Below are 26,969 nucleotides of genomic sequence, written 5' to 3' on the forward strand. Positions count from 1 at the left end.
GCCCTCATGTACTGAACAATTTATGAATGTTGGAGGTTAATTTCCTTTATATCCCCCACTTGGAAATGACTTATTTTGTACAATGGACGGTGTTTTAAGGACTCATACACAGACACAGGAAAACCAATACACATTTGAACTTTTATTCAAAATGACAAGTGTTGATGTCTCCACGTTTCTTTTTGGGGCTTGGGCATCTGGTGACTACAGTTCATCTGTCTAATCCCCGGCAAGGAGAGAGAAAGGTATCAATAATATGACTATACTGTATTCATTTCATTGAACGTATATTCCTGTTTGATATAATTATGTTATAATTATAATTATATGTTATCCTTTATCACATGCCTGTGTTTGTTTGATAGCCAATGCATTTAGCTTACTTTAAGATGAAGTAGCCTAGGCCTAATCTGTTTAGATTACATTATATCACATTTCAATATTAGTTTTCAATGAATATACAACCATGTTATCTTGAACATTGGTGTCATTTAGTAATATGCTCGGTTATGATCGTTGTATGAATTAATCACAAAGCAAGCCTACTCGTTAGAAAATTAAAAACAAATATTAATGGCTCTAATGCAATATTAGCTTAACATTGAAACATCACTATTCTGGCTATTAAACAGTCAGTAAAATCTCAAAAAATCATAGCCTGTATGATATCATGCATGCAAGCTTACCTGTCATGTTCAAAATGATGGAGCAGCAGACCTTATACCATAGGATAATTATTCTGGCCGGTATCAACTTCATTCATTAATAGGTACTGAGGAGATTGATTATGTTACTTGTTATTCGTGTCAGATAAAGTGGCAAGAAAAAGTATGCGAACCCTTTGGAATTACCTGGATTTCTGCATAAATTTGACATAAAATTTGATCTGATCTTCATCTAAGTCACAACAACAGACAAACACAGTCTGCTTAAACTAATAGCACACAAATTATTGTATTTTTCTTGTCTATATTGAATACATCATTTAAACATTCACAGTGCAGGTTTGAAAAAGTATGTGAACCCCTAGTCTAATGACTTCTCCAAAAGCTCATTGGAGTAAGGAGTCAGCTAACCTGGAGTCGAATCAATGAGTCAAGATTGGAGATTTTGGTTAGAGCTGCCCTGCCCCATAAAAACACTCACAAAATATGAGTTTGCAATTCACAAGAAGCATTGCCTGATGTGAACCTAGCCTCAAACAAAAGAGATCTCAGAAGACTTAAGATTAAGAATTGTTGCCTTGCATAAAGCAGGAAAGGGCTACAAAAGTATCTCTAAATTCAGTCCACGGCAAATCAAATTATCTATAAATGGAGAAATTTCATCACTATTGCTACTCTCCCTAGGAGTGGCCGTCCTGCAAAGATGACTGCAAGAGCACAGCGCAGAATTCTCAATGAGGTTAAGAAGAATCCTAGAGTGTCAGCTAAAGACTTACAGAAATCTCTGGAACATCTCTGATGACAAGTCTACAATACATAAAACCCTAAACAAGAATGGTGTTCATGGGAGGACACCATGGAAGAAGCCATTGCTGTCCAAAAAAAGTTAGCAAAAGAGCACCTGGATGTTCCACAGCACTACTGGCAAAATATTCTGTGGACAGATGAAACTAAAGTTGTTGTTTGGAGAAAAAAAGGCACAGCACACATCAAAACCTCATCAATCAATCTGTGACTAAATGGGTCATATTAAAATCCGACATCTGTAATGGTATTTGTGGCCAAAGTATACATTGGAGAAAAAAATACTTCAAAAACCCCACCTCAAACAAATCAGTGGTCAATCAGTGGTCTACTTGCATGAATATTTTTTATGACCTATATATGCCCACACCATGCTCTTGTTGGGGTAACATACTTAATGAAAAAAATGTAAGGAAAACTATTTCACTCATATTTTAAGTAATTATGTAACGGCTTTCTTCGGGTGAAAGAGAGTCGGACTAAAATGCAGCGTGGTTCATTCGATACATGTTTAATAGACGAATAAACACGATATATACAAAAACAATAAACGTACGTGAAAACCAAAACAGCCTAAACTGGTGCAATAACACAGAGACAGGAATAATCACCCACGAAACACTCAAAGAATATGGCTGCCTAAATATGGTTCCCAATCAGAGACAACGAGAATCACCTGCCTCTGATTGAGAACCGCCTCAGGCAACCATAGACTTTGCAAGGTTACATGATGAAATAAGAGGTTGTCTTACGACCATTTTGTGCATTTATTAACCATTATTCAACCAAGCTTAATGGGCTCACAATTTGGCCAGCCTTGAATGACTATCTCACAATTTTATGAATAACTGTTTTTTAAGAGCCATAACTTTTTATTAATGTGTTAAAAATGTTTGATTGATGCTTAATAAAGTAATTCACCTGTTGTCAAGCCCTGCCATCCTTAGCTACAGTTGCTTTCAGACTGAAAAAATGGTGCATTCGGTTGCTATCGGAAACTTGAACAAGCATTCGTTGTTACAATTACAGACTGCAATTACCACCAGTTACTTGTTGTTAGTTTAGTGTAACTATGAATTATTAAAATGATTTACAATACTTGTTACAGCGTAATTACATATTACATAATTACATACGTAATTACATATGTTATATCTAATGTTCTGTCTAGCTCCCAGGAACTACCACTTAGAAGAAATATCAGTGTGGGCAGAGAAGCATGAGTTTGAACTTCAGTCAACTTTATAGAGTTTTCCCCGTTCGTAACACTATCAACGTTTCCCTTTACTGTGGGAATTGTGATCGAATCAACGCAGTATAATCCACTTTCAATGCAAAATACCAAAAGAAAACGAACTGTGCAAGTTTAGTATGCAAAACTAACTATACAAGAGATTTTATTTTACAATCAAGTTTATTTATAAAGCTCTCCTTACATCAGCTGATGTCACAAAGTGCTGTACAGAAACACAGCCTAAAACCCCAAACAGCAAGCAATGCAGGTGTAGAAGCACGGTGGTTAGGAAAAATTCCCTAGAAAGGCCAGAACCTAGGAATAAACCTAGAGAGGAACCAGGCAATGAGGGGTGGCTAGTCCTCTTCTGGCTGTGCCGGGTGGAGATTATAACAGAACATGGCCAAGATGTTCAAATGTTCATAGATGACCATCAGGGTCAAATAATAATAATCACAGTGGTTGTCGAAGGTGCAACAGGTCAGCACCTCAGGAGTAAATGTCAGTTGGCTTTTAATAGCCAATCATTCAGAGTATCTCTACCGCTCCTGCTGTCTCTAGAGAGTTGAAAACAGCAGGTCTGGGACAGGTAGCATATCCGGTGAACAGGTCAGGGTTCCATAGACGCAGGCTAAACAGTTGAACTGGAGCAGCAGCATGGCCAGGTGGACTGGGGACAGCAAGGAGTCACCAGGCCAGGTAGTCCTGAGGCGTGGTCCTAGGGCTCAGGTCCTCCAAGAGAGAGAAAGAAAGAGAGAAAGAAAAAGAGAGAAAGAGAGGGAGAATTACTTAAATTCACACAGGACACCAGATAAGTCAGGAGAAATACTCCAGATAACAGACTGACCCTAGCCCCCTGACACAAACTACTGCAGCATAAATGCTGTCGGTTGAGACAGGAGGGGTCGGAAGACACTGTGGCCCCGTCCGACGATACCCCCGGACAGGGCCAAACAGGCAGAATATAACATATAACACAGGCATATATATTGCATTGACAGGCACGACTCAGGCATGTTCTCTACACAGACCGGTGACCCTTAACTGCAGTAGGCCTATATGCAAATAGACCATTGCCATATATGGATCTGTGCCATTCACTTTGAACTGGACTGTTTTTACAGCATCAGCGGTCATGAGTAGATGCGCTTGTTTTGAGATCAAAGTTAGAGCTACATGTAGCGATGTGTGCACATTTCTACATGTGTTCATATCCTTTGCTAGTTAGTGAGTTATTATCCCAGTTATACATAATTTGTAGTCAACAATGGGGGAGGGATTGCTTCCTACAAGATTAAAAAATGTGTGCATTTCTAGACATCTTTGAAAAGCAAGTCAGATAAAGAGCTTTTTTTTGTTGAATAAGCTACGGGTAGCATAATTTGTCTGATTCTCTGTAATAGTGCTATGGGAATAATGATGCATTTTATTTTGTAAAGTGGTTTCTTGCATCAAACAACACAACATTTTCAGTCACCTCCGTCTGAAGTGTATAAGTGTATAAACAGGTTAATGTCAAGCCCTGCATGTTTTTTTTCAAAAGTCTCATGGAATGTGTAGGCCTACATTGAAAACCACACATTGGCTGCTACTGTACGCTGAATGACAAAACAGCTATTTCCATGTTAAAGTGTTATGGGATGCATTTTCTCCATTGTTTTTGATGGTAGGCCACTCTGGTAGGCCTACATTATGATCAAATAGCCACAGTAGCCTAATTGACCATTGCTAAAACTAGCTTAATGTGGGTACAGCCTGTGTTCACAGTAAATGTACTGGAAGTTTCACAGATTTTTCATTTGCAACGATCAAGTTTGCGCTCAAAATGTTGATTATAACACTGTAATAAGGACCCCTTTAAAATGAAGTGTTATTGAGTACTCACATGCCAAGTATGTTTATAGGTATTGTAGACTCTTTCTAGAGCAGTATGCATTCCCATGTACTTCTCAGTAGCTGAACTGGGGACGACTGGGAAAATCAGCTCACTGATGGACATGCTGTCTGTAGGCCAGTAGGGGGAACTTTCCCCTCCAAGCAATGAGGCGGATACTATACTTCAGAAGGGTCAAAAGGGGAATAATGTCTTCACCAAAGCAATTCCTTAGATCTAATCCCACTCTATCCACACAATATCCTAGTTTGACATAGAGGCATGCGGTCCTTCATACAGATACATTTGCTCTCTTAGTTTGACCCTGACATCTCCTTGAGTGGCAGCTGTATCGTGATACTGTGATTGGCTGACCTCTGCGGACCTCTCCAACACCACGTGTCTTTCCAACCAAGGAGAGGGCAAGTTCCAGTTGGCTGAATAACCTCTCCTTCATAGTGAAGTTAGAAGTGGAGAGAAGGGTGGAGGGGTCCGGAAGGCCACACTTTAAAATTGGTCTGCAACACCTCTCTGTAACATCTATTTCCCCTTTTCGAAAAAGCCTCTCTCTCTCTCTCTCTCTCTCTCTCTCTCTCTCTCTCTCTCTCTCTCTCTCTCTCTCTCTCTATCTCTCTCACTCTCTCTCTCACTCTCTCTCTCTCTCTCTCTCTCTCTATCTCTCTCTCTCTCTCTCTCTCTCTCTCTCTCTCTCTCTCTCTCTCTCTCTCACTCTCTTTCTCACTCTCTCTCTCTCTCTCTCTCTCTCTCTCTCTCACTCTCACTCTCTCACTCTCTCACTCTCTCTCACTCAATAAATGCCTTATTGGCATGAATGGGTGGTTGCCATTGTTGCCAGAGGATTGTATATGAAGTATCACATAAATGAACAATATGTTTGAGCAAAAATAATAATATATATCAACAACAAAAAATGATGCTTGTAAAATCATTTGTAGAAAAAGGTAAACAAAACAGATTTAATATACAAGGGTTCATGTGTATGACATGACTGAAACTATTGTCTCTCTTATATTATGACAGAACTGGACATAATCTGCAGCAAGATCTACTGTCTCTACATTTTCTTTTAACAAAATGCAGATTTTCTCCTAAATCCTGCAACTCTTTAATTAAATGTTGGGCAGTGGACTAGGAAGTGCGGCTCATTCTGTACTTCACCCAACCCACAGTGCTTACGCAGTCTTTCTCCTTCTTTTGTTTTGCCAATGATTAGTGTATGTATTTTGATTAGAAATTTGTATTTCTTTTAAATGTGTTATTTGTGGTCGAATAGTTTAATTTAGCTGGTGCTTTTAGGCCAGTTGATTAGAGTCACCAGAATTTGGTAGCTCTTTTCTCAATTTGCATTGCTAGGGGGAATCTCCCAAGTTCTGCCCTATCAATGGCAATTTGAATGCACAGAGATACCGTGACGAGATCCTGAGGCCCATTGTTGTGCCATTCATCCGCCGCCATCACCTCATGTTTCAGCATGATAATGCACAGCCCCATGTCGCAAGGGTCTGTACAGAGTTCCTGGAAGTTGAAAATATCCCAGTTCTTCCATGGCCTGCATACTCACCAGACATGTCACGCATTGAGCAAGTTTGCTCAATGGATTGATGTGTACGATTGCGTGTTTCAGTTCCCACCAATATCCAGCAACTTTGCACAGCCATTGAAGAGGAGTGGGACAACATTCCACAGGCCACAATCAACGTTATTCGAAGGAAATGTGTCGCATTGCATGAGGCAAATGGTGGTCACACCAGATACTGACTGTTTTTTAAAATCCACGGCCTACATTTTTTTAAGGTGTCTGTGGCCTACAGATGCATATCTGTATTCCCAGTCATGTGAAATCCATAGATTAGGGCCTAATGAATTTACCGTATTTCAATTGACTGATTTCCTTATATGAACTGTAACTCAGTAAAATCTTTGAAATTGTTGCATGTTGCGTTTATATTTTTTGTTCAGTAGATATTTGTCAGGCTTACTGCCCAAATTGCTGCCTTCACGACAGTAAGTGCTTGTAATATAACTTCAACCACAGCAATATTGTAGAAGCTATTGATCCTCTGTGGCTACAGTAAATAATGTTCGCTGGTGTAGTATTTTTAATGGTTTTATTTATGTCTGTTCAGACAGGAGTAATATAATTTTGTCAGCATATAAATCAGCATATAAAATCAACTTTAATTTGAGGGTGTCCCAGAGATGTAGATTGTTCTAATATCGTAGTCAGTTCATTTATATAAATATTGAATACAGTTTGACTAATATTGCAACCTTGGCTAACTTCCTCTGTCCTGACCAAAGAATAGTTTTATTTTCTTGACAACTTTATACAACATTGGTTTTCCTTATAGATCACATCAATAATAACATATACCTTGCCTCCTAAACCACTTTGAATTAGTTATAAGAACATACCTTCATGCCATATGGAATCAAAGGCTTTTTGAAAGTCTATAAAACAGGCAAATGTTTTTCCTTTGTGAGTTTGGTGGACATCTTTTGGGACAAAGGTGTGGAGGGTATATACAGTACATGACCATAAGTATGTGTACAGCTCGCTAATAATCTCGGTGTTCCAATTCAAAGTTGTTAGATGGGGTTGAGGTCAGGGCTCTGTGCATGCCAGTCAAGTTCTTCCACACCGATCTCGACAAACCATTTCTGTATGGACCTCGCCTTGTGCACGGGGGCATTGTCATGCTGAAACAGGAAACTTTACAGTACCTACAAAGTCTGGGTCTGTGCTTTTCACACCAAAGTTTGAAGAGCACAAACCCTGAATGTTATAGCTGCTTATCCTTAAGGATGCTATATTTCAAATGCTCCTTTATGTGTTTAACAGTGAAATGCTTAATATGTGAACCAATGTGTTATCATTGTGGGTGTTATCATGTGTTATAACATGTTATGGGGATAAAATAATATTTAGGTGAAAACATTTAATAATTAAACAATAAAAAAACGTTATTTTCTCATTATTATCTCGGCTACATATTATATGCATTAGTACTTTACTCTGGATGTCATCTGTAGTGGATGTATGTTTTTAGTTCAGTATTTCGTATCTTAAAGCAGATTACAGCCAACAGGTCTCTTATTTGGCTCTGGTTGTCCTGCACTGAAGACCCTGTTGGAGTCACTACTGCGTAACTCTTCTGTACTGCCTGTTTTAGCTGGCTGGGTGGGTGCTCAGTCAGGGATGACTCGTGGGGGGGGGGGGGGGGCAGGAGCAGCATGGTGACTGGGGCCATTGGGAATTTGGGCTCCCTGTAGTTTGGGGCTCCTTGGATTTTGAGGGGCCCTGGGACTCTTGTAGTGCTGATTAGAGTCTCTGGGCTTAGTGTGGGTATTGGAGGGGGACCTGTTCCCAGCAGTGTCTTTCAGGGCTTTTGCGAAGAGCCTGACTCTGTTCTTGCTGAGGTGCACATGGTCATAGAAGTGATGAGGTTGAATGTCCTAGTGATGCACCAGATGCACCTTTGTCAGAGGGGAACAGGCCTGTGATATCTCTGTGTTGATGGTGTCGATGACTCACAGATGATTCTGGCTGAAGCAAAAATCTTTGGTAGCCACTTGGCTCGGAGCTCTGTCCAGGTTGTCCTTGCATGCTGTCACGTTGTTTGTCCTGGAGTGTTCTGCCTCTTTCAGACTCTCCTCTGAGAGCAACTCCATGGCAGTGTATGTGGTGGGGCACCAGAGCTTGATGACTCTTTCCTGGCAGTGTGGCCGGGCTGGTGCCTGATGACCTCTTCCTCCAGCTCCTCTAGCTCTCTCTAAGGGTCTTGCAGGTGGCTGTGTTCGACGGTGGTGGCCAGCATCTCTCTCAGGCGACGCACTTACATCCTGAGGGCCTGGTTGTCCTCCTCCAGTTCTCTAGTGGCTAACTGTTGCTCCCTGATGTCACTGGGCTGCTGTTTCCCCTGAGTCACCAGGCTGGTGTCTTCCTCTGTCGGGCTCTTGGCTGCTTCTGCTCTGGCAGGTCAATGATTTCTCCCTGAACTCAGAAAAGTCTCTTTCTAGAACAGATAGACTTTCTGAAAGATTTGATGTCGGAAGAGAGTCTTAGAGAGACGAGTCTGCTGTCAGGGCTTGGAGGGGTTGTCTTCTCCTGGATTGTGATCTGTGGAGAGGCTGCTTGCTCCTTTGCTTCTTCTCTTAGGGACTATAAGTCTTCCTGGAATTTCCTCAGGCTGTTTTCCCATGATGGTGCCGATATGATTAACGTTAACGGTGAGGCAGGGGCAGTTTGTCCTCATTAATTTGTCCTCATTAATTGTTATCTTTTCAATGTTTTGGGTATTTCGTGCACAACAGGGTGCCAGGCTGAGGGGCTCTCAGTATGAAATAAGAGATTTATTGAGGTTTTCTTCCCCTATAGTATTGAGAAGTCTGCCACCAAGGTCTCGGGTGATTCTCTCCTTACTTTACTTTTAACATTTTTCCTTTGCCTTTAAGAAAGCAGACATCTGTATGGTATATAATCTCCATTTAGATTTTCTATTGCTGATTTCTTTACTAGCTCTTTCCAAGCTTGCTCAGCTTTCTTTTTATTACAGTTCACAGATCAAGTATCTCTCTCTCTCTCTCTCTCTACCTGGAGAGGATGTGGGCATGACACGTAGCAGTGGGGTAGTTACCGGGGACAACAAGCCCTTCTCTGTGTGTCGCGCCAGCCCCCCTTTCATCAGCCTGCCCTGACCCGCGAGATGGGAGCTGGAGATTACACAAACAGGGGGGGGGGGGGGGGACACAACACACACCAAAACACACATTCTGAGAGCTAGGGTCTATCCCCTTCCTTCTACCAGAAGCGTAAGGAACACTGTGCCTCTCTTCTGCCTGTGTTTGTTTAGAATAGAGCCTATAACCTTAGAGAGAAATTCTCTCTCTCTCTCTCTCTCTCTCAGGGCGAGCTGGGAGCCCCTGGTCCTAATGGAGTGCCCGGGCTCATTGTGAGTATAAAAAGCCATGTGACATGTGCACTCTTAGAATTAAAGTGTTCCAAAACTGTCCCCATAGGAGAACCCTTTTTTCTTTACAGGTAGAACCTTTTGGGTTCCATGTAGAACGCTCTGTTCTACATGCAGAGTGTCCTAGAGAGTGCAGTGGAGCAGAGAGTGAAGGTGCACACTCTTAGAAAAAAAGGTGCTATCCAAAACCTAAAAGGGTTCTTCGGCTGTCCCCATAGGAGAACCCTTTTTTCTTTACAGGTAGAACCTTTTTGGTTCCAGGTAGAACCCTTTTTTGGTTCCAGGTAGAACATTTCGTGGTTCCATGTAAAACTCTCTGTGCTTCTAGATTGCACTTTTTTTTCTAATTGTGCACCGTCACTCTCTGCTCCACTGCACTCTCTAGGACACTGATTGGTTTGGGGATGCCTGTTTATAATTAAGCAATAAGGCCTGAGGGGGTGTGATATATGGCCAATATACTACAGCTAAGGGCTGTTCATTTGCACGACGCAACGCGGACTGCTTGGATACAGACCGTAGCCATGGTATATTGGCCATAAATCACAAACCCCAGGGATGCCTTATTGCTATTATAAACTGGTTACCAATGTAATTAGACCAGTAAAAATGACTGTTGTGTCATACCCGTGGTATACGGTCTGATATACCACGACTGTCAGCATTGCAAGGCTCGAACCACCCAGTTTATAATTTGTCTTGTTGATGATAAACAGATAAATATAAGTCCCAAATTTTGCCATATACTCTTGCTCTATCATTCAACTTAACTACTGTATACATATGTTAGGAATATGCATGACATAATTGTCCTACAGCTGTAGGTCTGCATTTCCGTCTACGGTGTTCTAAGTGTGTGTTCTGTGTGTTGTTGGTGGCAGGGAGACATGGGTCCTTTAGGGATGATGGGTTTGCCAGGACCATGTGGACTCAAGGTAACTGACCTACTGCTTTACTCATGTCTACTGTACATGCTGTTACAAAATGTTGTAAATGTAATACAATGCAGGAGGTGTCATAATCTCAAGAGGGGTTTCTCTCGGCGCAACACCAGGCCTGTTTGCTCATCAGTCATTGGTTCAATTTCAGGGGGTACCAGGAAATCCAGGAGAACCAGGACTGAAAGGTGATAAGGTGATCTGAATACCTCATTATTAGCCTACTGTACGTAAATAAACCATCAGATCAAGTTATGCATGCCAAATAGTCTCGTCCACTAGCTGGGGAGGAGGTTACATGTGGTAAAACTATAGACATCTCTAGAAATCTGATTCAGGAACAGTTTAAAGACTTTCCGAAGCCTACAAGATGATACTCATCATCAATCATTGCAAATTTAGAGCTTGGGCTTGCTATGTGCTCCATGTATCACATATATGTATAAGCTACTGAGAAATGTGTGCTTTTCTTAGTAAAAATGCACATATTTGCTGAGCACAGCATGTGTATAACAATGGCAGATCTGCACTCGACAGGTCACCAGATGACATCCCTCGAGCTGCCTACTGGGCATACTGGATCTGCCTCATGCCCACAGCTGGCTATAGTTCTCATCAATAGAGATGAGGATTTATAGTGTACATTTGTTAGTGTATTCTTAACCTTCTAACCTCTCATTCTTCAGGGTGAAGTTGGTCTTCCAGGGGAGCAAGGAGAGAATGGATTCCAAGGTGACAAGGTATTTCACTCCGCTACCACCTGACAGATGGTGCTGATGTTTGTCGTCTGAGTCTTTGTGTCTGGGTTTTAACTGTGGATAACTTCTTTTCACAGAAGTGCTCTCATTGTTTTACAGGGTATCCAGGGTTCACCTGGGTTGCTAGGTGTTCAAGGGAAACCAGGGCAACAGGTGAGTCCATTAACCTGTCGTGGCGTTGGATTGATTAATGTGACGACTGCTGTTCATCGAATGATTAACTGTTCATAATTACGTGATTAAATGAATCAGGTAATTATTAACTCAGTAACCTGGGGCACCATGGGAAAGTTTGGCTTTATTGAGATTCTATTTCCCAAATTAACTCAACGAATATCAGAATATCGATTTTACAACAGTTGCTAATTAATTAATTTCCTCTACAGTCTCATTCTGAATGTCGCATAATCTAGGAATCTGCACAAACCTGAGTCCAACTAAATATGTCCGTACCACAACAATTGAGAAGATTATTTATTTACTAACAAGCTAAAATGATAAATAAGATACACATACACACAGTGTAGGCTATTGATTACTGATGGTGACACTTCTGTTGTTACCAGGTGTAACTCTGATTGTCCACACAATGGTAGTGTCCTTTCTCTTAGTGGTCTTGTTTCTCTCCCTTGTTCTGAAAGAGGGGTCTTCTGATGATGGCTAATCCGCCATATAGGTGGTTCCAGTGTGGGAATGAAAGCAGTGTAGACACATGATTCCTTGGAGAGAATAACCGGGTGGTCCTGCTTGAATTCACCCTCTTAGACACAACTACTCATCCCTAGCATAGATTGTTAAAAGGTTCCTTTGTCGCCTTCAACCTCGTGTTGCGTTTTGGGGTTACAACTAATCGAACCTTGGCTGCAGCTCGTGGTCACCTAGTCATAATGTTTATTCTTAACTCACATGTTTTATACCCTAGGGTCAGAAATGGGCGTATCCACCTTTAGTGCAAGTTCACTGGGCGTAACTAGTTACGAGGCAAGGTCTATATTTTACTCAGATCCAATTTAGACAACCAACTTCACATTTAATCTTTACAAAAACATTATCTTTGATCTGGACATTTTCCACACAACGTACATTATGCAAACATCAGGTACATTGTGAAAACTCTTCAAGTTACAATGTTTTCTTTATAATGTCGTCATTTAACTTTTAATAACATTAAATAGAGACCTATCTGTGTACCTGGGACTATGTAAAGTATGCTACTAGGTTATCACTTTTGAAATCTCTCCCCTAGGGGGTGACCGGTGACCAAGGACCTGATGGTATACCTGGCCCTCCTGGCCAAGAGGTAAGGATCTGTGTGTGGGTGGAAAGATTACACATGACCTATATCAAATCAAAAGTGATTTCTCACATGCCCCAAATACAGCAGGTATAGATAGACCTTACAGTGAAATGCTTACCCACAAGCCCTTAACCAACTAGGCAGTTAAGAAAAAAATAGGTGTTAAGAAAGTATTTACTAAATAAACTGAAGTAAACAATAAAAAAATGACAAATAATTAAAGAGCAAATAATTAAAGAGCAACAATAAAACCATTTTTTTAAACATAATGAGGCTATATACAGGGAGTACCGGTACAGAGAAACAGGTTAGTCGAGTTAATATGTACATATGTAGAGGTAAAGTGACCATAAGTATGTAATAAACAAAGAGGAGCACCAGTGTAAAAATGGGGTGGTGGTATTTGGTTAGCTGTTCAGGAGTCTTATGGATTTCGGGTAGAAGCTGGACCTAGACTTGGCACACCGGTACCGCTTCCTGTGTGGTAGCAGATAGAACAGTCTATAATTAGGGTGGCTAGAATCTTTGGCAATTTTTGGGCCTTCCTCTGGCACCGCCTGTATAGAGGTCCTGGATGGCTGGATGCTTGGCCATATTGATGTACTGGAATGTACGCACTACCATCTGTAGTGCCTTGCGGTCAGAGGCCGAGCAGTTGCCGTACCAGGCGGTGATGCAAACTATCAGGATGCTCTCAAATGTAGAAGTTTTGGAGGATCTGAGGACCCATGCCAAATTTTTTCAGTCTCCTGAGGGGGAATAGGCGTTGTCGTGCCCTCTTCACAACTGTCTTGGTTTGTTTGGACCATTCTAGTTTGTTGGTGATGGACATCAAGGAACTTGAAGCTCTCAACCTGCTCATCCACTACAGCCCTGTGGATGAGAATGGGGGCGTGCTCGGTCCTCCTTTTTCTGTAGTCCACAATAATCTCCTTTGTCTTGATCACATTGAGGGAGAGGTTGTTATCCTGGCACCACACTGCCAGGTCTCTGACCTCCTCCTTACAGTTTTTCTCATCGTTGTCGGTGATCAGGCCTCCCATTGTTGTGTCGACGGCAAACTTAATGATGGTGTTGAAGTTGTGCTTGGCCATGCAGTCATGGGTGAACAGGGAGTGCAGGAGGGGACTGAGCACGCACCCCTGAGGGGCCCCTGTGTTGAGGATCAATGTGGCAACTGTGTTGTTACCTACCCTTACCACCTGGAGGTGGCCCGTCAGGAAGACCAAGATCTAGTTGCACAGGGAGGCATTTAGTCCCAGAGTCTTTAGCTTAGTGATGAGCTTTGAGGACACTATGGTGTTGAACGCTGAGCTGTAGTCAATGAATAGCATTCTCACATAGGTGTTCCTTTTCTCCAGGTGGGAAAGGGCAGAGTGGAGTGCAATAGAGATTGCGTCATCTGTGGATATGTTGGGCCGCTATGCAAATTGGTGTTCTTGGGCAAATAAAGGAAGGAATTAAATGTACAATATCAAACAAGATAATATAAATCATAAGACAGTTATGTATATTCATCTGTATATCAAATTATATATACATGAACTTAATTTCCTTTATGTTGGCATTACAGACTCAGTGGTTTAAAATGTCAGTGAAGACACTTGCCAGTTGGTCATGTCCTGGAGTACATGTCCTGGTAATCCGTTTGGCCCTGCGGCATTGTGAATGTTGACCTGTTTAAATGTCTTAATCACATTGACTACGCAGAGCATGATCACACAGTCGTCCGGAACAGCTGATGCTCTCAAGCATGTTTCAGTGTTGCTTGCCTCGAAGCAACCATAGAAGGAATTTACATTGGGAAGAAAAATTATACCTGGAATTCTGCATAAATTGGTCATAACATTTTATCTGATCTTCATCTAAGTCACAACAGTAGACAAACACAGTCTGCTTAAACTAATATCACACAAACAATACATTTTCATGTCTTTATTCAACACACTGTGTAAACATTCACAGTGCAGGTTGGAAAAAGTATGTGAACCCTTGTATTTAATAAAATGTTGACCCTCCTTTGGCAGCAAGAACCTCAGCCAAACGTTTTCTGTATTTGCGGATCAGACCTGCACAACGGTCAGTAGGGATTTTGGACCATTCCTCTTCACAAAACTGTTTTTTATTTTAATTTTTTATTTCACCTTTATTTAACCAGGTAGGCTAGTTGAGAACAAGTTCTCATTTGCAACTGCGACCTGGCCAAGATAAAGCATAGCAGTGTGAACAGACAACACAGAGTTACACATGGAGTAAACAATTAACAAGTCAATAACACAGTAGAAAAAAAAGGGGAGTCTATATACATTGTGTGCAAAAAGGCATGAGGAGGTAGGCGAATAATTACAATTTTGCAGATTAACACTGGAGTGATAAATGATCAGATGGTCATGTACAGGTAGAGATATTGGTGTGCAAAAGAGCAGAAAAGTAAATAAATAAAAACAGTATGGGGATGAGGTAGGTGAAAATGGGTGGGCTATTTACCAATAGACTATGTACAGCTGCAGCGATCGGTTAGCTGCTCAGATAGCAGATGTTTGAAGTTGGTGAGGGAGATAAAAGTCTCCAACTTCAGCGATTTTTGCAATTCGTTCCAGTCACAGGCAGCAGAGTACTGGAACGAAAGGCGGCCAAATGAGGTGTTGGCTTTAGGGATGATCAGTGAGATACACCTGCTGGAGCGCGTGCTACGGATGGGTGTTGCCATCGTGACCAGTGAACTGAGATAAGGCGGAGCTTTACCTAGCATGGACTTGTAGATGACCTGGAGCCAGTGGGTCTGCGACGAATATGTAGCGAGGGCCAGCCGACTAGAGCATACAAGTCGCAGTGGTGGGTGGTATAAGGTGCTTTAGTGACAAAACGGATGGCACTGTGATAAACTGCATCCAGTTTGCTGAGTATAGTGTTGGAAGCAATTTTGTAGATGACGTCGCCAAAGTCGAGGATCGGTAGGATAGTCAGTTTTACTAGGGTAAGTTTGGCGGCGTGAGTGAAGGAGGCTTTGTTGCGGAATAGAAAGCCGACTCTTGATTGAGTCTGGAATGTTTGATATGAGTCTGGAAGGAGAGTTTACAGTCTAGCCAGACACCTAGGTACTTATATATGTCCACATATTCAAGGTCGGAACCATCCAGGGTGGTGATGCTAGTCGGGCATGCGGGTGCAGGCAGCGATCGGTTGAAAAGCATGCATTTGGTTTTACTAGCGTTTAAGAGCAGTTGGAGGCCACGGAAGGAGTGTTGTATGGCATTGAAGCTCGTTTGGAGGTTAGATAGCACAGTGTCCAAGGACGGGCCGGAAGTATATAGAATGGTGTTGTCTGCGTAGAGGTGGATCAGGGAATCGCCCGCAGCAAGAGCAACATCATTGATATATACAGAGAAAAGAGTCGGCCCGAGAATTGAACCCTGTGGCCCCATAGAGACTGCCAGAGGACCGGACAGCATGCCCTCCGATTTGACACACTGAACTCTGTCTGCAAAGTAATTGGTGAACCAGGCAAGGCAGTCATCCGAAAAACCGAGGCTACTGAGTCTGCCGATAAGAATATGGTGATTGACAGAGTCTAAAGCCTTGGCAAGGTCGATGAAGACGGCTGCACAGTACTGTCTTTTATCGATGGCGGTTATGATATCGTTTAGTACCTTGAGTGTGGCTGAGGTGCACCCGTGACCGGCTCGGAAACCAGATTGCACAGCGGAGAAGGTACGGTGGGATTCGAGATGGTCAGTGACCTGTTTGTTGACTTGGCTTTCGAAGACCTTAAATAGGCAGGGCAGGATGGATATAGGTCTGTAACAGTTTGGGTCCAGGGTGTCTCCCCCTTTGAAGAGGGGGATGACTGCGGCAGCTTTCCAATCCTTGGGGATCTCAGACGATATGAAAGAGAGGTTGAACAGGCTGGTAGGGGTTGCGACAATGGCGGCGGATAGTTTCAGGAATAGAGGGTCCAGATTGTCAAGCCCAGCTGATTTGTACGGGTCCAGGTTTTGCAGCTCTTTCAGAACATCTGCTATCTGGATTTGGGTAAAGGAGAACCTGGAGAGGCTTGGGCGAGTAGCTGCGGGGGGGGGGGGAGCTGTTGGCCGAGGTTGGAGTAGCCAGGCGGAAGGCATGGCCAGCCGTTGAGAAATGCTTGTTGAAGTTTTCGATAATCATGGATTTATCGGTGGTGACCGTGTTACCTAGCCTCAGTGCAGTGGGCAGCTGGGAGGAGGTGCTCTTGTTCTCCATGGACTTCACAGTGTCCCAGAACTTTTTGGAGTTGGAGCTACAGGATGCAAACTTCTGCCTGAAGAAGCTGGCCTTAGCTTTCCTGACTGACTGCGTGTATTGGTTCCTGACTTCCCTGAACAGTTGCATATCGCGGGGACTATTCGATGCTATTGCAGTCCGCCACAGGATGTTTTTGTGCTGGTCGAGGGCAGTCAGGTCTGGAGTGAACCAAGGGCTGTATCTGTTCTTATTTCTGCATTTTTTGAACGGAGCATGCTTATCTAAAATGGTGAGGAAGTTACTTTTAAAGAATGACCAGGCATCCTCAACTGACGGGATGAGGTCAATGTCCTTCCAGGATACCCGGGCCAGGTCGATTAGAAAGGCCTGCTCACTGAAGTGTTTTAGGGAGCGTTTGACAGTGATGAGGGGTGGTCGTTTGACTGCGGCTCCGTAGCGGATACAGGCAATGGGGCAGTGATCGCTGAGATCCTGGTTGAAGACATCGGAGGTGTATTTGGAGGGCCAGTTGGTCAGGATGACGTCTATGAGGGTGCCCTTGTTTACAGAGTTAGGGTTGTACCTGGTGGGTTCCTTGATGATTTGTGTGAGATTGAGGGCATCTAGCTTAGATTGTAGGACTGGCGGGGTGTTAAGCATATCCCAGTTTAGGTCACCTAACAGAACAAACTCTGAAGCTAGATGGGGGGCGATCAATTCACAAATGGTGTCCAGGGCACAGCTGGGAGCTGAGGGGGGTCGGTAGCAGGCGGCAACAGTGAGAGACTTATTTCTGGAGAGAGTAATTTTCAAAATTAGTAGTTCGAACTGTTTGGATATGGACCTGATATAGCCTACTTTGCAGGCTATCTCTGCAGTAGACTGCAACTCCTCCCCCTTTGGCAGTTCTATCTTGACGGAAGATGTTATAGTTGGGTATGGAAATCTCAGAATATTTGGTGGCCTTCCTGAGCCAGGATTCAGACACGGCAATATTATCCACAATATTATTGGGATGTCTGGTGTGAACCACTCTCGAGGTCATGCCACAGCATCTCAGTCGGGTTGAGGTCAGGACTGACTGGGCCACTCCAGAAGGCATATTTTATTCTACTCAAGCCATTCTGTTGTTGATTTACTTCTGTCTTTTGGGCTGTTGTCCTGTTGCATCACCTAACTTCTGTTGAACTTCAATTGGCAGACAGACAGTCTTACATTCTTCTGCAAAATGTCTTGAGAAACTTGGGAATTGCTTTTCCATCGATGATAGCAAGCTGTCCAGGCCCTAAGGCAGCAAGGCAGCCCCAAACCATGATGCTCCCTCCACCATACTTTTTTTTTGTTTTTTTTGGACAGCAGTGGCTTCTTCCATGGTGTCCTCCCATGAACACCATTCTTGTTTAGTGTTTTATGTTTTGTAGACTCGGTAACAGAGATGTTAGCATCTGCAAATTTTTCCAACCCATACTGTGATTGTTTAAATGATGTATTCAATATAGACAACAAAAATACAATAATTTGTGTGTTATTAGTTTAAGCACACTGTGTTTGTCTGTTGTTGTGACTTAGATGAAGATCAGATCAACATTTTTTTTTTTTTGCAGAAATGCAGGTAATTCCAAGAGTTCACATACTTTTACTTGCCACTGTAGCTTGTCTGGTAGGCTTGTCACTGGGCAGCTCAGGCTTTGTAGTCTGTAATAGTTTGCAAGCCCTGCCACATCCGACTAGCGTTCATCAATCACTGCAAATTGTTTGTCGGAGGGCATAGCGGGATTTCTTATAAGCTTCTGGGTTAGAGTCCTGCTCCTTGAAAGCGGAAGCTCTGCCCTTCAGCTCCGAGCAGATATTGCCTGTAATCCATGGCTTCTGGTTGGGGTATGTACGTACGCTCACTGTGGGGATGATGTCATCGATGCACTTATTGATGAAGCCAGTGAGTGATGTGGTGTTCTCCTCAATGCCATCGGAAAAATCCCAGAACATATTCCAGTCTGTGCTAGCAAAACAGTCCTGTAGCTTAGCATCTGCGTCATCTGACCACTTCCGTATGGAGCGAGTCACTGGTACTTCCTGCTTTAGTTTTAGTTAGTAAGCATGAATCAGGAGGATATAGTTATGGTCAGATTTGCCAAATGGAAGGTGAGGGAGAGCTTTGTACGCATCTCTGTGTGTGGAGTAAAGGTGATCTAGAGATTACTTTTCCTCTGGTTGCACATGTAACATGCTTGTACAAATTAGGGTAAACTGATTTAAGTTTCCCTGCATTAAAGTCTCCGGCCACTAGTAGCGCCGCCTCTGGATTATCATTTTATTTTTTGCTTATGACCTTATACAGCTCGTTGAGTGCGGTATTAGTGCCAGCATCGGTTTGTGGTGGTAAATAGACAGCTACAAAAATATACATGAAAACTCTCTTGGTAAATAGTGTGGCCTACAGCTTATCATGAGATACTCTACCTCAGGCGAGCAAAACCTCGAGACTTCATTAATATTTGATTTTGTACACAAGCTGTTATTGACAAATAGACACAAACCACCACCCCTTGTCTTACTGGAGGCAGCTGGAAAACCCAGCCAGCTGTATGTTATCCATGTTGTCGTTCAGCCACGATTCGGTGAAACATAAGATATTACAGTTTTTAATGTTCCGTTGGTAGGAAAGTCTTGATCGGAGTTCATGCAGTTTATTATCCAATGATTGCACGTTGGCTAATATGACTGATGGTAGAAGCGGGTTACCCACTCGCCTTCGGATTCTTACAAGGCACCCCGACCTATAACTCCTATATCTCAGTCTCTTCTTCATGCGAATGATGGGGATTTGGGCCTTGTCCGGTGTCTGAAGTAAATCCTTTGTGTCCAACTCGTTAATTAAAAAATCTTTGTCTAGTACGAGGTGAGTAATGGATTATATTCAACCTGTTCTCTGGTTGTCCACAGGGTTTCCCAGGAGACATCGGCCCACCAGGTCACAACGGCCCTGAAGGCCCAAAGGTATGTATACTGGCACTATCTTTCTGCGTATCTAGTAGTGTACCATTGTCTTATATCCGATGGTGCGATGATTCCATCTTCACACAGTTCATGGCAATGCGGTCGGTAAGAACGACACCATTTGTTTTAAAACATTGGTTGTGTACTTAAAAAACGATTTTGGATAGGGGAGACGCTAGCGTCTCAACTGGCCAATTGCTGGGGGAAATGCAGAGTGCCAGATTCAAATAAAATGCTATAAAATTCTAACTTTCATTAAATCACACATGTAAGATACTCAATTAAAGCTACACTCGTTGTGAATCCAGCCAACATGTCAGATTTTAAAAATGCTTTTCGGCTAAAGCATAAGAAGCTATTATCTGATAGCCTGCACCATCTGCACCAGCAGTAAACAAAGGAGCTAGCATAGCAGGCACTACACAAAACGCTGAAATAAAATATAAAATATGCATTACCTTTGACAAGCTTCTTTTGTTGGCACTCCAATATGTCCCATAAACATCACAATTGGTCCTTTTGTTCGATTAATTCCATCCATATATATCGAAAATGTCCATTTATAAAGCGCGTTTGATCAACAACAAAAAAACAGCTTACAAAAACTTAAGTTGCCTATAAACTTTTCCAAAACATTTTGTAATATTTACCAAATTACTTTTGTAATTCAACGTTAGGTATTTTTAAATGTTAATAATCGATCAAATTGTAGACGGGGCAATCTGTTTTCAATACAGGAAAGAAAAGAAACCAGCACTGCTTTTCACGTCTTGCGCAACTCACAAAGTGTCCCCAGTTCCGAGTTGGCCTACTTCTTCATAACACAAAGGAATAACCTCAATCATATTCCAAAGACTGGCGACATAAAGTGGAAGTGGTAGGAACTGAAAACAGGTTCCTATTAAATATCCAATGGCAAAGACAATATAGGGAACAGAGAGGGGGGAAAAAATTAAAAATCTCAACAGTTAGTCCTCGGGGTTTTGCCTGCTACATAAGTTCTGTTATACTCACAGACATGATTCAAACAGTTTTAGAAACTTCAGAGTGTTTTCTATCCAAATATATGAATAATATGCATATCTTATATTCTTGGCATGAGTAGCAGGAAGTTGAAATTGGTCACGCTATTTATCCAAAAGTGACAATTCTGCCCCCTAGCTTTAAGAGGTTTTAACATCCTCATTTGGCGTAGTCGGCTGGATCAAGCACTTCTATGAGCAAGTGTTGAGAAGTGGTCTGGGAGGTTCAGTTGGTTTTAAGTGAATACAAAGAACGGTGGGTGGCAAAGAGCAGGCGCATGGACCTTTGAGGCCTTTTCTGGGGACTGTGGTGACTGCTGGGGACCAGTCCTATTTTACTGCCAGTGGTGCATCATGGATAGCAACATGGGTTCCTTATGCAATCTAACATTCTGTATCATTCTCCTCAGGGGAAGCCAGGGAACAGAGGATTACCAGGGCCTAGAGGAACAGCTGGACTAGAGGTAGGATTGTCTTTAGTGTTCTGTATTTAATAAACATGTCAAGATTTAGTCTTACTTTGGCTATGTGTGTAGAATGTATGTAAGAGATAAGACAGAAATCTGGCATTGCCACATAGGCCAGAGAAACATTTTTTTATGCATAGTGATTTTGTCCCTGCCTTGACCCTCTCCATATTGTTTTCCAGGGCGATGAGGGGCCACTGGGACCACCTGGGTCAACAGGACCAGAGGTGAGTGCTAATTGGACAGCTCAGAACCAAAACAAGGAAGTCAGAAAACACAATATGGGTCACTCAGCACATGAAAACACCCAAATGTTCATCTCCACCATCAAAAAGCCTGTTTCATAACAATGGCACTTCAGAGTGGGAGGCAATTTGCTGCAGTCCGTGTTTAAATCCAGCTGAATCACTATGATCTGGTTAGCTACATACCAGCAGCACTTGGCTAGCTGTCAGTCTATTGTGCAGAAAATCTATTTTGATAGATGGCTCAACGCTTATTGTGCATTTGTGGCAACGGTTTGGTCAGTAAAATTGCTGTGCTACCACCACATGGTGCTCATCTGTGATACAAAAACAACACCATTGGAACACCATTATGGTTTTAAACCAATGAAAATAAAGTCACTCATTTATGCACCTAGTCAGCTATCCCAGTTAGAGAATTATGATTTCTTTGAAATAAGAAACTGTCCAAATTTCTGCTTCCTGCATTCATTTTTAAAGTTGTTGCTTTTGGAACGCTGCCATTTTGCTAAACACTGATAGTAAATGTCAAGCCTCATTAAAATACTGAACATTTTATTTTAAAAAACGTCAGTTGGAATGGCTGTTGTGAAATGATAACTCTTCGATCTCTCTTGCCTAATATTTTGTGAGCTTGTTAAGTCAAACTCCTTCAAAGTAGACAGATAGATTTCCCATTCCTTACTCTAAATAATCATAAACATCTGGATATCTATGAGGATAGACTCTCTCTTTCTCTTCTCCTAGATCCATTAAGCTAGGTCTGAAAGCCAAACCTCTGATTGTGTCAGTTAGTGTATGCATCCCAAATGGCACCCTATTCCCTATAAAGTGCACTACTTTTGACCAGGGGTCTAGTGGCCCTGGTCAAAAATAGTGCACTATATAGGGAATAGGGTTCCATTTGGGATATAGACAGTAGCCTTGGATTCCACCGTACTGCATCTTCCTGCAGAGACATCCAATTTGCATCCATCATAGCCTGAATAGAGAGCTAGTCTGGTGTCACCCGAAGTTCATACATCTGACTAAGCACATTAAATAACAGAGGATTCTAAACTGCCATCTCCAAAAGATGGAAACCACAACAAACTGAATATACTGATTCAATATAACACATAACACATTTGATCCAATTATAGTTTAAAGGCCCAGTGCAGTCAAAATGACGTTTTCCTGTGTTTAAATATCATAACAGCTGATGAAACTAAGACTGTAACAGTGTGAAGAAATGTGATCCGTGTTATTTCCTGATAATTGCTGGTTGAAAATGCAATACAAGACCTTCTAATCAGCAGGTTTGCATGCACAGAAAGTTTGGCTTTCCATGGTGACATCAACATGCAGGAAATTGGTTAATAGGCCAATTCCAAACCTCTCTGCAAATTTCTCCTCCCCACTCAGACCACTCCCAGACAGTCCTAGCAAAGTTCTTGCTTGAGAAGTAGTTTTTTGGTAAAAAAAAATATTTTTGCCCATTTTAATGGAGTAGCTAGGTTTCCATACAATTGTCGACAGATTTTCAGAATATTCTCAAATCTGCATTAAGAAAACATTTGCATTTTCCCACCAGTGCTGTGTTTCCGCCAAACTGTGTGCAATGAGGTAGTGAACACAACATTTTCGCTTTTGTTTTTAAAAAAAATCTAAAATTCAATGTGTTTCCATCGCATTTTCAACACTACCAATAGTTTTGTCAGAAAAACTGGTGCATTAAATAGCAAATGTGCCGACTCTGGTCTTGGCACCTGCGCTCCAGCCAGCAGTTTGCAGATACAGTGCAGGCGGCTAGTATACATGATGAGATTAGAATGGACAAGTGCAAGAATGTTTTTATTTGTCATACAGTAGTCAAGCATTGACCATCATGTCACCAGAATAAGACCCCCGGAGCATCAAGCTCATCACCGTGCAGTTTCACCACCCTGTGAAGTTCATCATAACTTACATCTATAGCCCAATACAGTAAATTGCATTGTTTCCCAAGTCATGGTGGCAGGATGACACACCATACCATTGTGTGACTCCAAGTTTACAGCGACATGTGCAAATATTGATATAATAATCATCATAAAGGTTTTTCCATCGGTATTTATCGCATGATACATTTTACAGACACAAACAGATCCCACCGTGTCAAACTAATAAACTATGTGTTGGCATTTCTGAAAAAGTAGCCAAAGTTCCTGTTTCCATCACAGCTGTCGAGATTTTTTTTTTTTTAATGCGGTATGACTTTACTCTCATAAAAACTGTGGATGGAAAGAAACCTAGTTAGTAAAGTACTTATTTGTTACCCAGAAATGATTTCATATTAATATAAAAATGTCTGCATTGGGCCTTTAATACTGTAACGCATTAGGGAACTTTGATGCTGAATTGTTTATGAGTCATTGAAAAATATAGAGTGGGATAGGGACGTTTCTATTCTCGGCCAGGAAAAAGCCTTTAGCAAAAACCATAGAAAAGTATCACAGATTTTTTTGCACGTTAAACTTTGACAATAGCGGAAGACATTCCACCAAATTTGTGTAAAAGCTGAGTGCTTTGTTGGCGCTCTTAATAACTTTTTGGAATGGAACTTCTTATCACTCATTCTAAATAATAAAGACATTAATCATGTCACTCACTGGTTTCAGGAAGATAAGACAGTATACGAATTAGTCCATAAGGGGACACGTCTTGGACACACAATGGAGGTGTATGAAAGTATCATTGCAAACTTCCTCATTTGCAAATATCAATACAGACACACATCAAGTCTTGAATCTAGGTTCTACTTACCGTATTATGTGTAGTAATGTAGATTTGGTAGTAGTGACTGTAAGGTACAATACTGTGGTTCTACTTACAACACGACGGTAGTAGGCCTGATTACCAACAACGACGAGGCAGCCTACAAGGAGGAGCCAGGCACTCTGACGGTGTGGTGCCAAGTAAACTCTCCCTCAATGTTAGCAAAACAAAGGAGCTAATTGTGGATTTCAGGAGGAACCAGGCTGGACACGCCCCCATCCTCAACAACGGGGCCGCCATGGCGTACATATCTCAGAGAAGATTAATGTCACGTGTGCTCCCTCTCCGGCCTCTAGGTCACGAGGCTCCTCGTTATGGCGCACACCAGTCACCATCATTACGCGCAACTGCGCGTCATCAGACTCACCTGGAATGCATCACCTCCTTTATTACCTGCCCTATATACAGTTGAAGTCGGAAGTTTACATACACCATAGCCAAATACATTTAAACTCAGTTTTTCACAATTCCTGACATTTAATCCTAGTAAAAAATTCCCTATCTTAGGTCAATTAGGATCACCACTTTATTTTAAGAATGTGAAATGTCAGGATAATAGTAGAGAGAATTATTTATTTCAGCTTTTATTTATTTCATTCCCAGTGGGTCAGAGCTTTACATACACTCAATTAGTATTTGGTAGCATTGCCTTTAAATTGTTTAACTTGTGTCAAATGGTTAGGGTAGCCTTGAATAACCTTCCCACAATAAGTTGTGTGAATTTTGTCCCATTCCTCCTGACAGAGCAGGTTTCTAGGCCTCCTTGCTCGCACACACAGTTCTGCCCACACATTTTCAGGGCTTTGTGATGGCCACTCAAATACCTTGACGTTGTTTTCCTAAAGCCATTATGCCACAACTTTGCTTGCAAGTATGCTTGGGGTCATTGTTCATTTGGAAGACCCATTTGCGACCAAGCTTTACCAAGCTTTAACTTCCTGACTGATGTCTTGGCTTCAATATATCCACATAATTGTCCTGCCTCATGATGCCATCTATTTTGTGAAGTGCACCAGTCCCTCCAGTAGCAAAACACCCCCACAACATGATGCTGCCACCCCCTTGCTTCACGGTTGGGATGGTGTTCTTCGGCTTGGAAGCCTCCCCCTTTTTCCTCCAAACATAATGATGGTCATTATGGCAAGACAGTTCTATTTTTGTTTCATCAGACCAGAGGGCATTTATCCAAAAAGTACGACCTTTGTCCCCATGTGCAGTTGCAAACGGTAGTCTGGATTGTTTTATGGTGGTTTTGGAGCAGTGGCTTCTTCCTTGCTGAGCGGCCTTTCAGGTTCTGTCGATATAGGACTCGTTTGACTGTGAGTATAGCTAATTTTGTACTTGTTTCATCCAGCATCTTCACAATGTCCTTTGCTGTAGTTCTGGGATTGATTTGCACTTTTCACACCAAAGTAAATTCATCTCAAATAGACGCGTCTCCTTCCTGAGCGGTTTGACGGCTGCATGGTCCCATGGCGTTTATACTTGCGTACTATTGTTTGTACAGATGAACGTGGTACCTTCAGGTGTTTGGAAATTGCTCCGAAGGATGAACCAGACTTGTGGAGGTCTAAACAATTGTTGGAAAAATTACTTGTGTTAATGCACTAAGTAGATGTCCTAACTGACTTGCCAAAACTATAGTTAGTTAACAAGAAAGTTTTGAAGTGGTTGAAAAACCAAGTGTATGTAAACTTTCAACTTCAACTGTATGTTACTCCCTTTGGTTCTGTTTATTTTATTAAAACACTCACTCCCTGAACTTGCTTCCCGACTCTCCGTGCACATCGTTACAGAATGACACCTCACCAAACGGAAGCATCAGGGGGTGATTTTTATTCGATTGTTTTGTTTTTGGAGGTGATATCGGATCCGGGTGTCCGAACCGGAGCTACCTGGGAGGCCTCGGCTGGTTTGTTGGGTTCCCCTGCCTCAACTGTCTCGACGGGTTTCCATACCTCAGCTGGCACGATAGGCTCCCATGCCTCAGCTGGCTCGATAGGCTCCCATGCCTCAGTTGGTGAACAGGTTCCCGTGCCTTGACTGAAGCAACCGGGGAGATCTCAGCTGGCTCATCAGGCCCTTACGCCTCAGCCGGTTTGTTAGGTTCCTGTCTAAGCAGAGGCGACCGGTCGCACAACTGTCACCATCGTTATGCGCACCTGCGCATCATCAGACTCACCTGGACAGCATCACCTCCTTGATTACCTGCATTATATATGTCACTCTCTTTGGTTCCTTCCCCAGGTGTCATTGTTTTTGTTTAAGATTCATGTCTATGTGCTGTTAGTGTTTCTTGTTTGTATTATGTTCTGTTTATTTTATTAAAACTCACTCCTTGAACTTGCTTCCCGACTCACAGCGCACATCGTTACAATTAATTATGTAACCACATGGACACCGTGGTGAAGAAGTCACGACAGCGACTCCTCAAACTCAGGATTCTGAAGAAATTCAGCCTGTCCCTGAGGGCCCTCAGTGTTCTACAGGAGCACCATCGAGAGCATACTGTTAGGCTGCATCACAGCCTAGGGTGGCAACTCCACCACTGTGAACCGCAATGCGCTTCAGAGTGTGATGCTTGCAGCCGAACGCACCATTGGGTGCACACTGCCTGCCCTACAGGACACCTACAACACCAGGTGTTGCAGGAAGGCCAAG

The 26,969-nt window shown here is 42.4% G+C and overlaps 1 protein-coding gene across 1 annotated transcript in view; it reads left to right on the forward strand.

Annotated features, from left to right (window-relative positions):
* Positions 1 to 26,969, forward strand: part of col27a1b (collagen, type XXVII, alpha 1b) — a 144,016-nt gene that overhangs the window by 80,473 nt on the left and 36,574 nt on the right. The window contains exons 14-22 of the mRNA XM_031806685.1: positions 9,505 to 9,549; positions 10,449 to 10,502; positions 10,657 to 10,701; positions 11,192 to 11,245; positions 11,363 to 11,416; positions 12,510 to 12,563; positions 19,725 to 19,778; positions 21,211 to 21,264; positions 21,450 to 21,494. Of these exons, the coding sequence (XP_031662545.1) occupies positions 9,505 to 9,549; positions 10,449 to 10,502; positions 10,657 to 10,701; positions 11,192 to 11,245; positions 11,363 to 11,416; positions 12,510 to 12,563; positions 19,725 to 19,778; positions 21,211 to 21,264; positions 21,450 to 21,494 (459 nt within the window). The remainder of the gene's footprint in view (positions 1 to 9,504; positions 9,550 to 10,448; positions 10,503 to 10,656; positions 10,702 to 11,191; positions 11,246 to 11,362; positions 11,417 to 12,509; positions 12,564 to 19,724; positions 19,779 to 21,210; positions 21,265 to 21,449; positions 21,495 to 26,969) is intronic.

The sequence above is a fragment of the Oncorhynchus kisutch genome, linkage group LG3, assembly GCF_002021735.2.
Source record: "Oncorhynchus kisutch isolate 150728-3 linkage group LG3, Okis_V2, whole genome shotgun sequence".
NCBI classification, from domain to species: domain Eukaryota; kingdom Metazoa; phylum Chordata; class Actinopteri; order Salmoniformes; family Salmonidae; genus Oncorhynchus; species Oncorhynchus kisutch.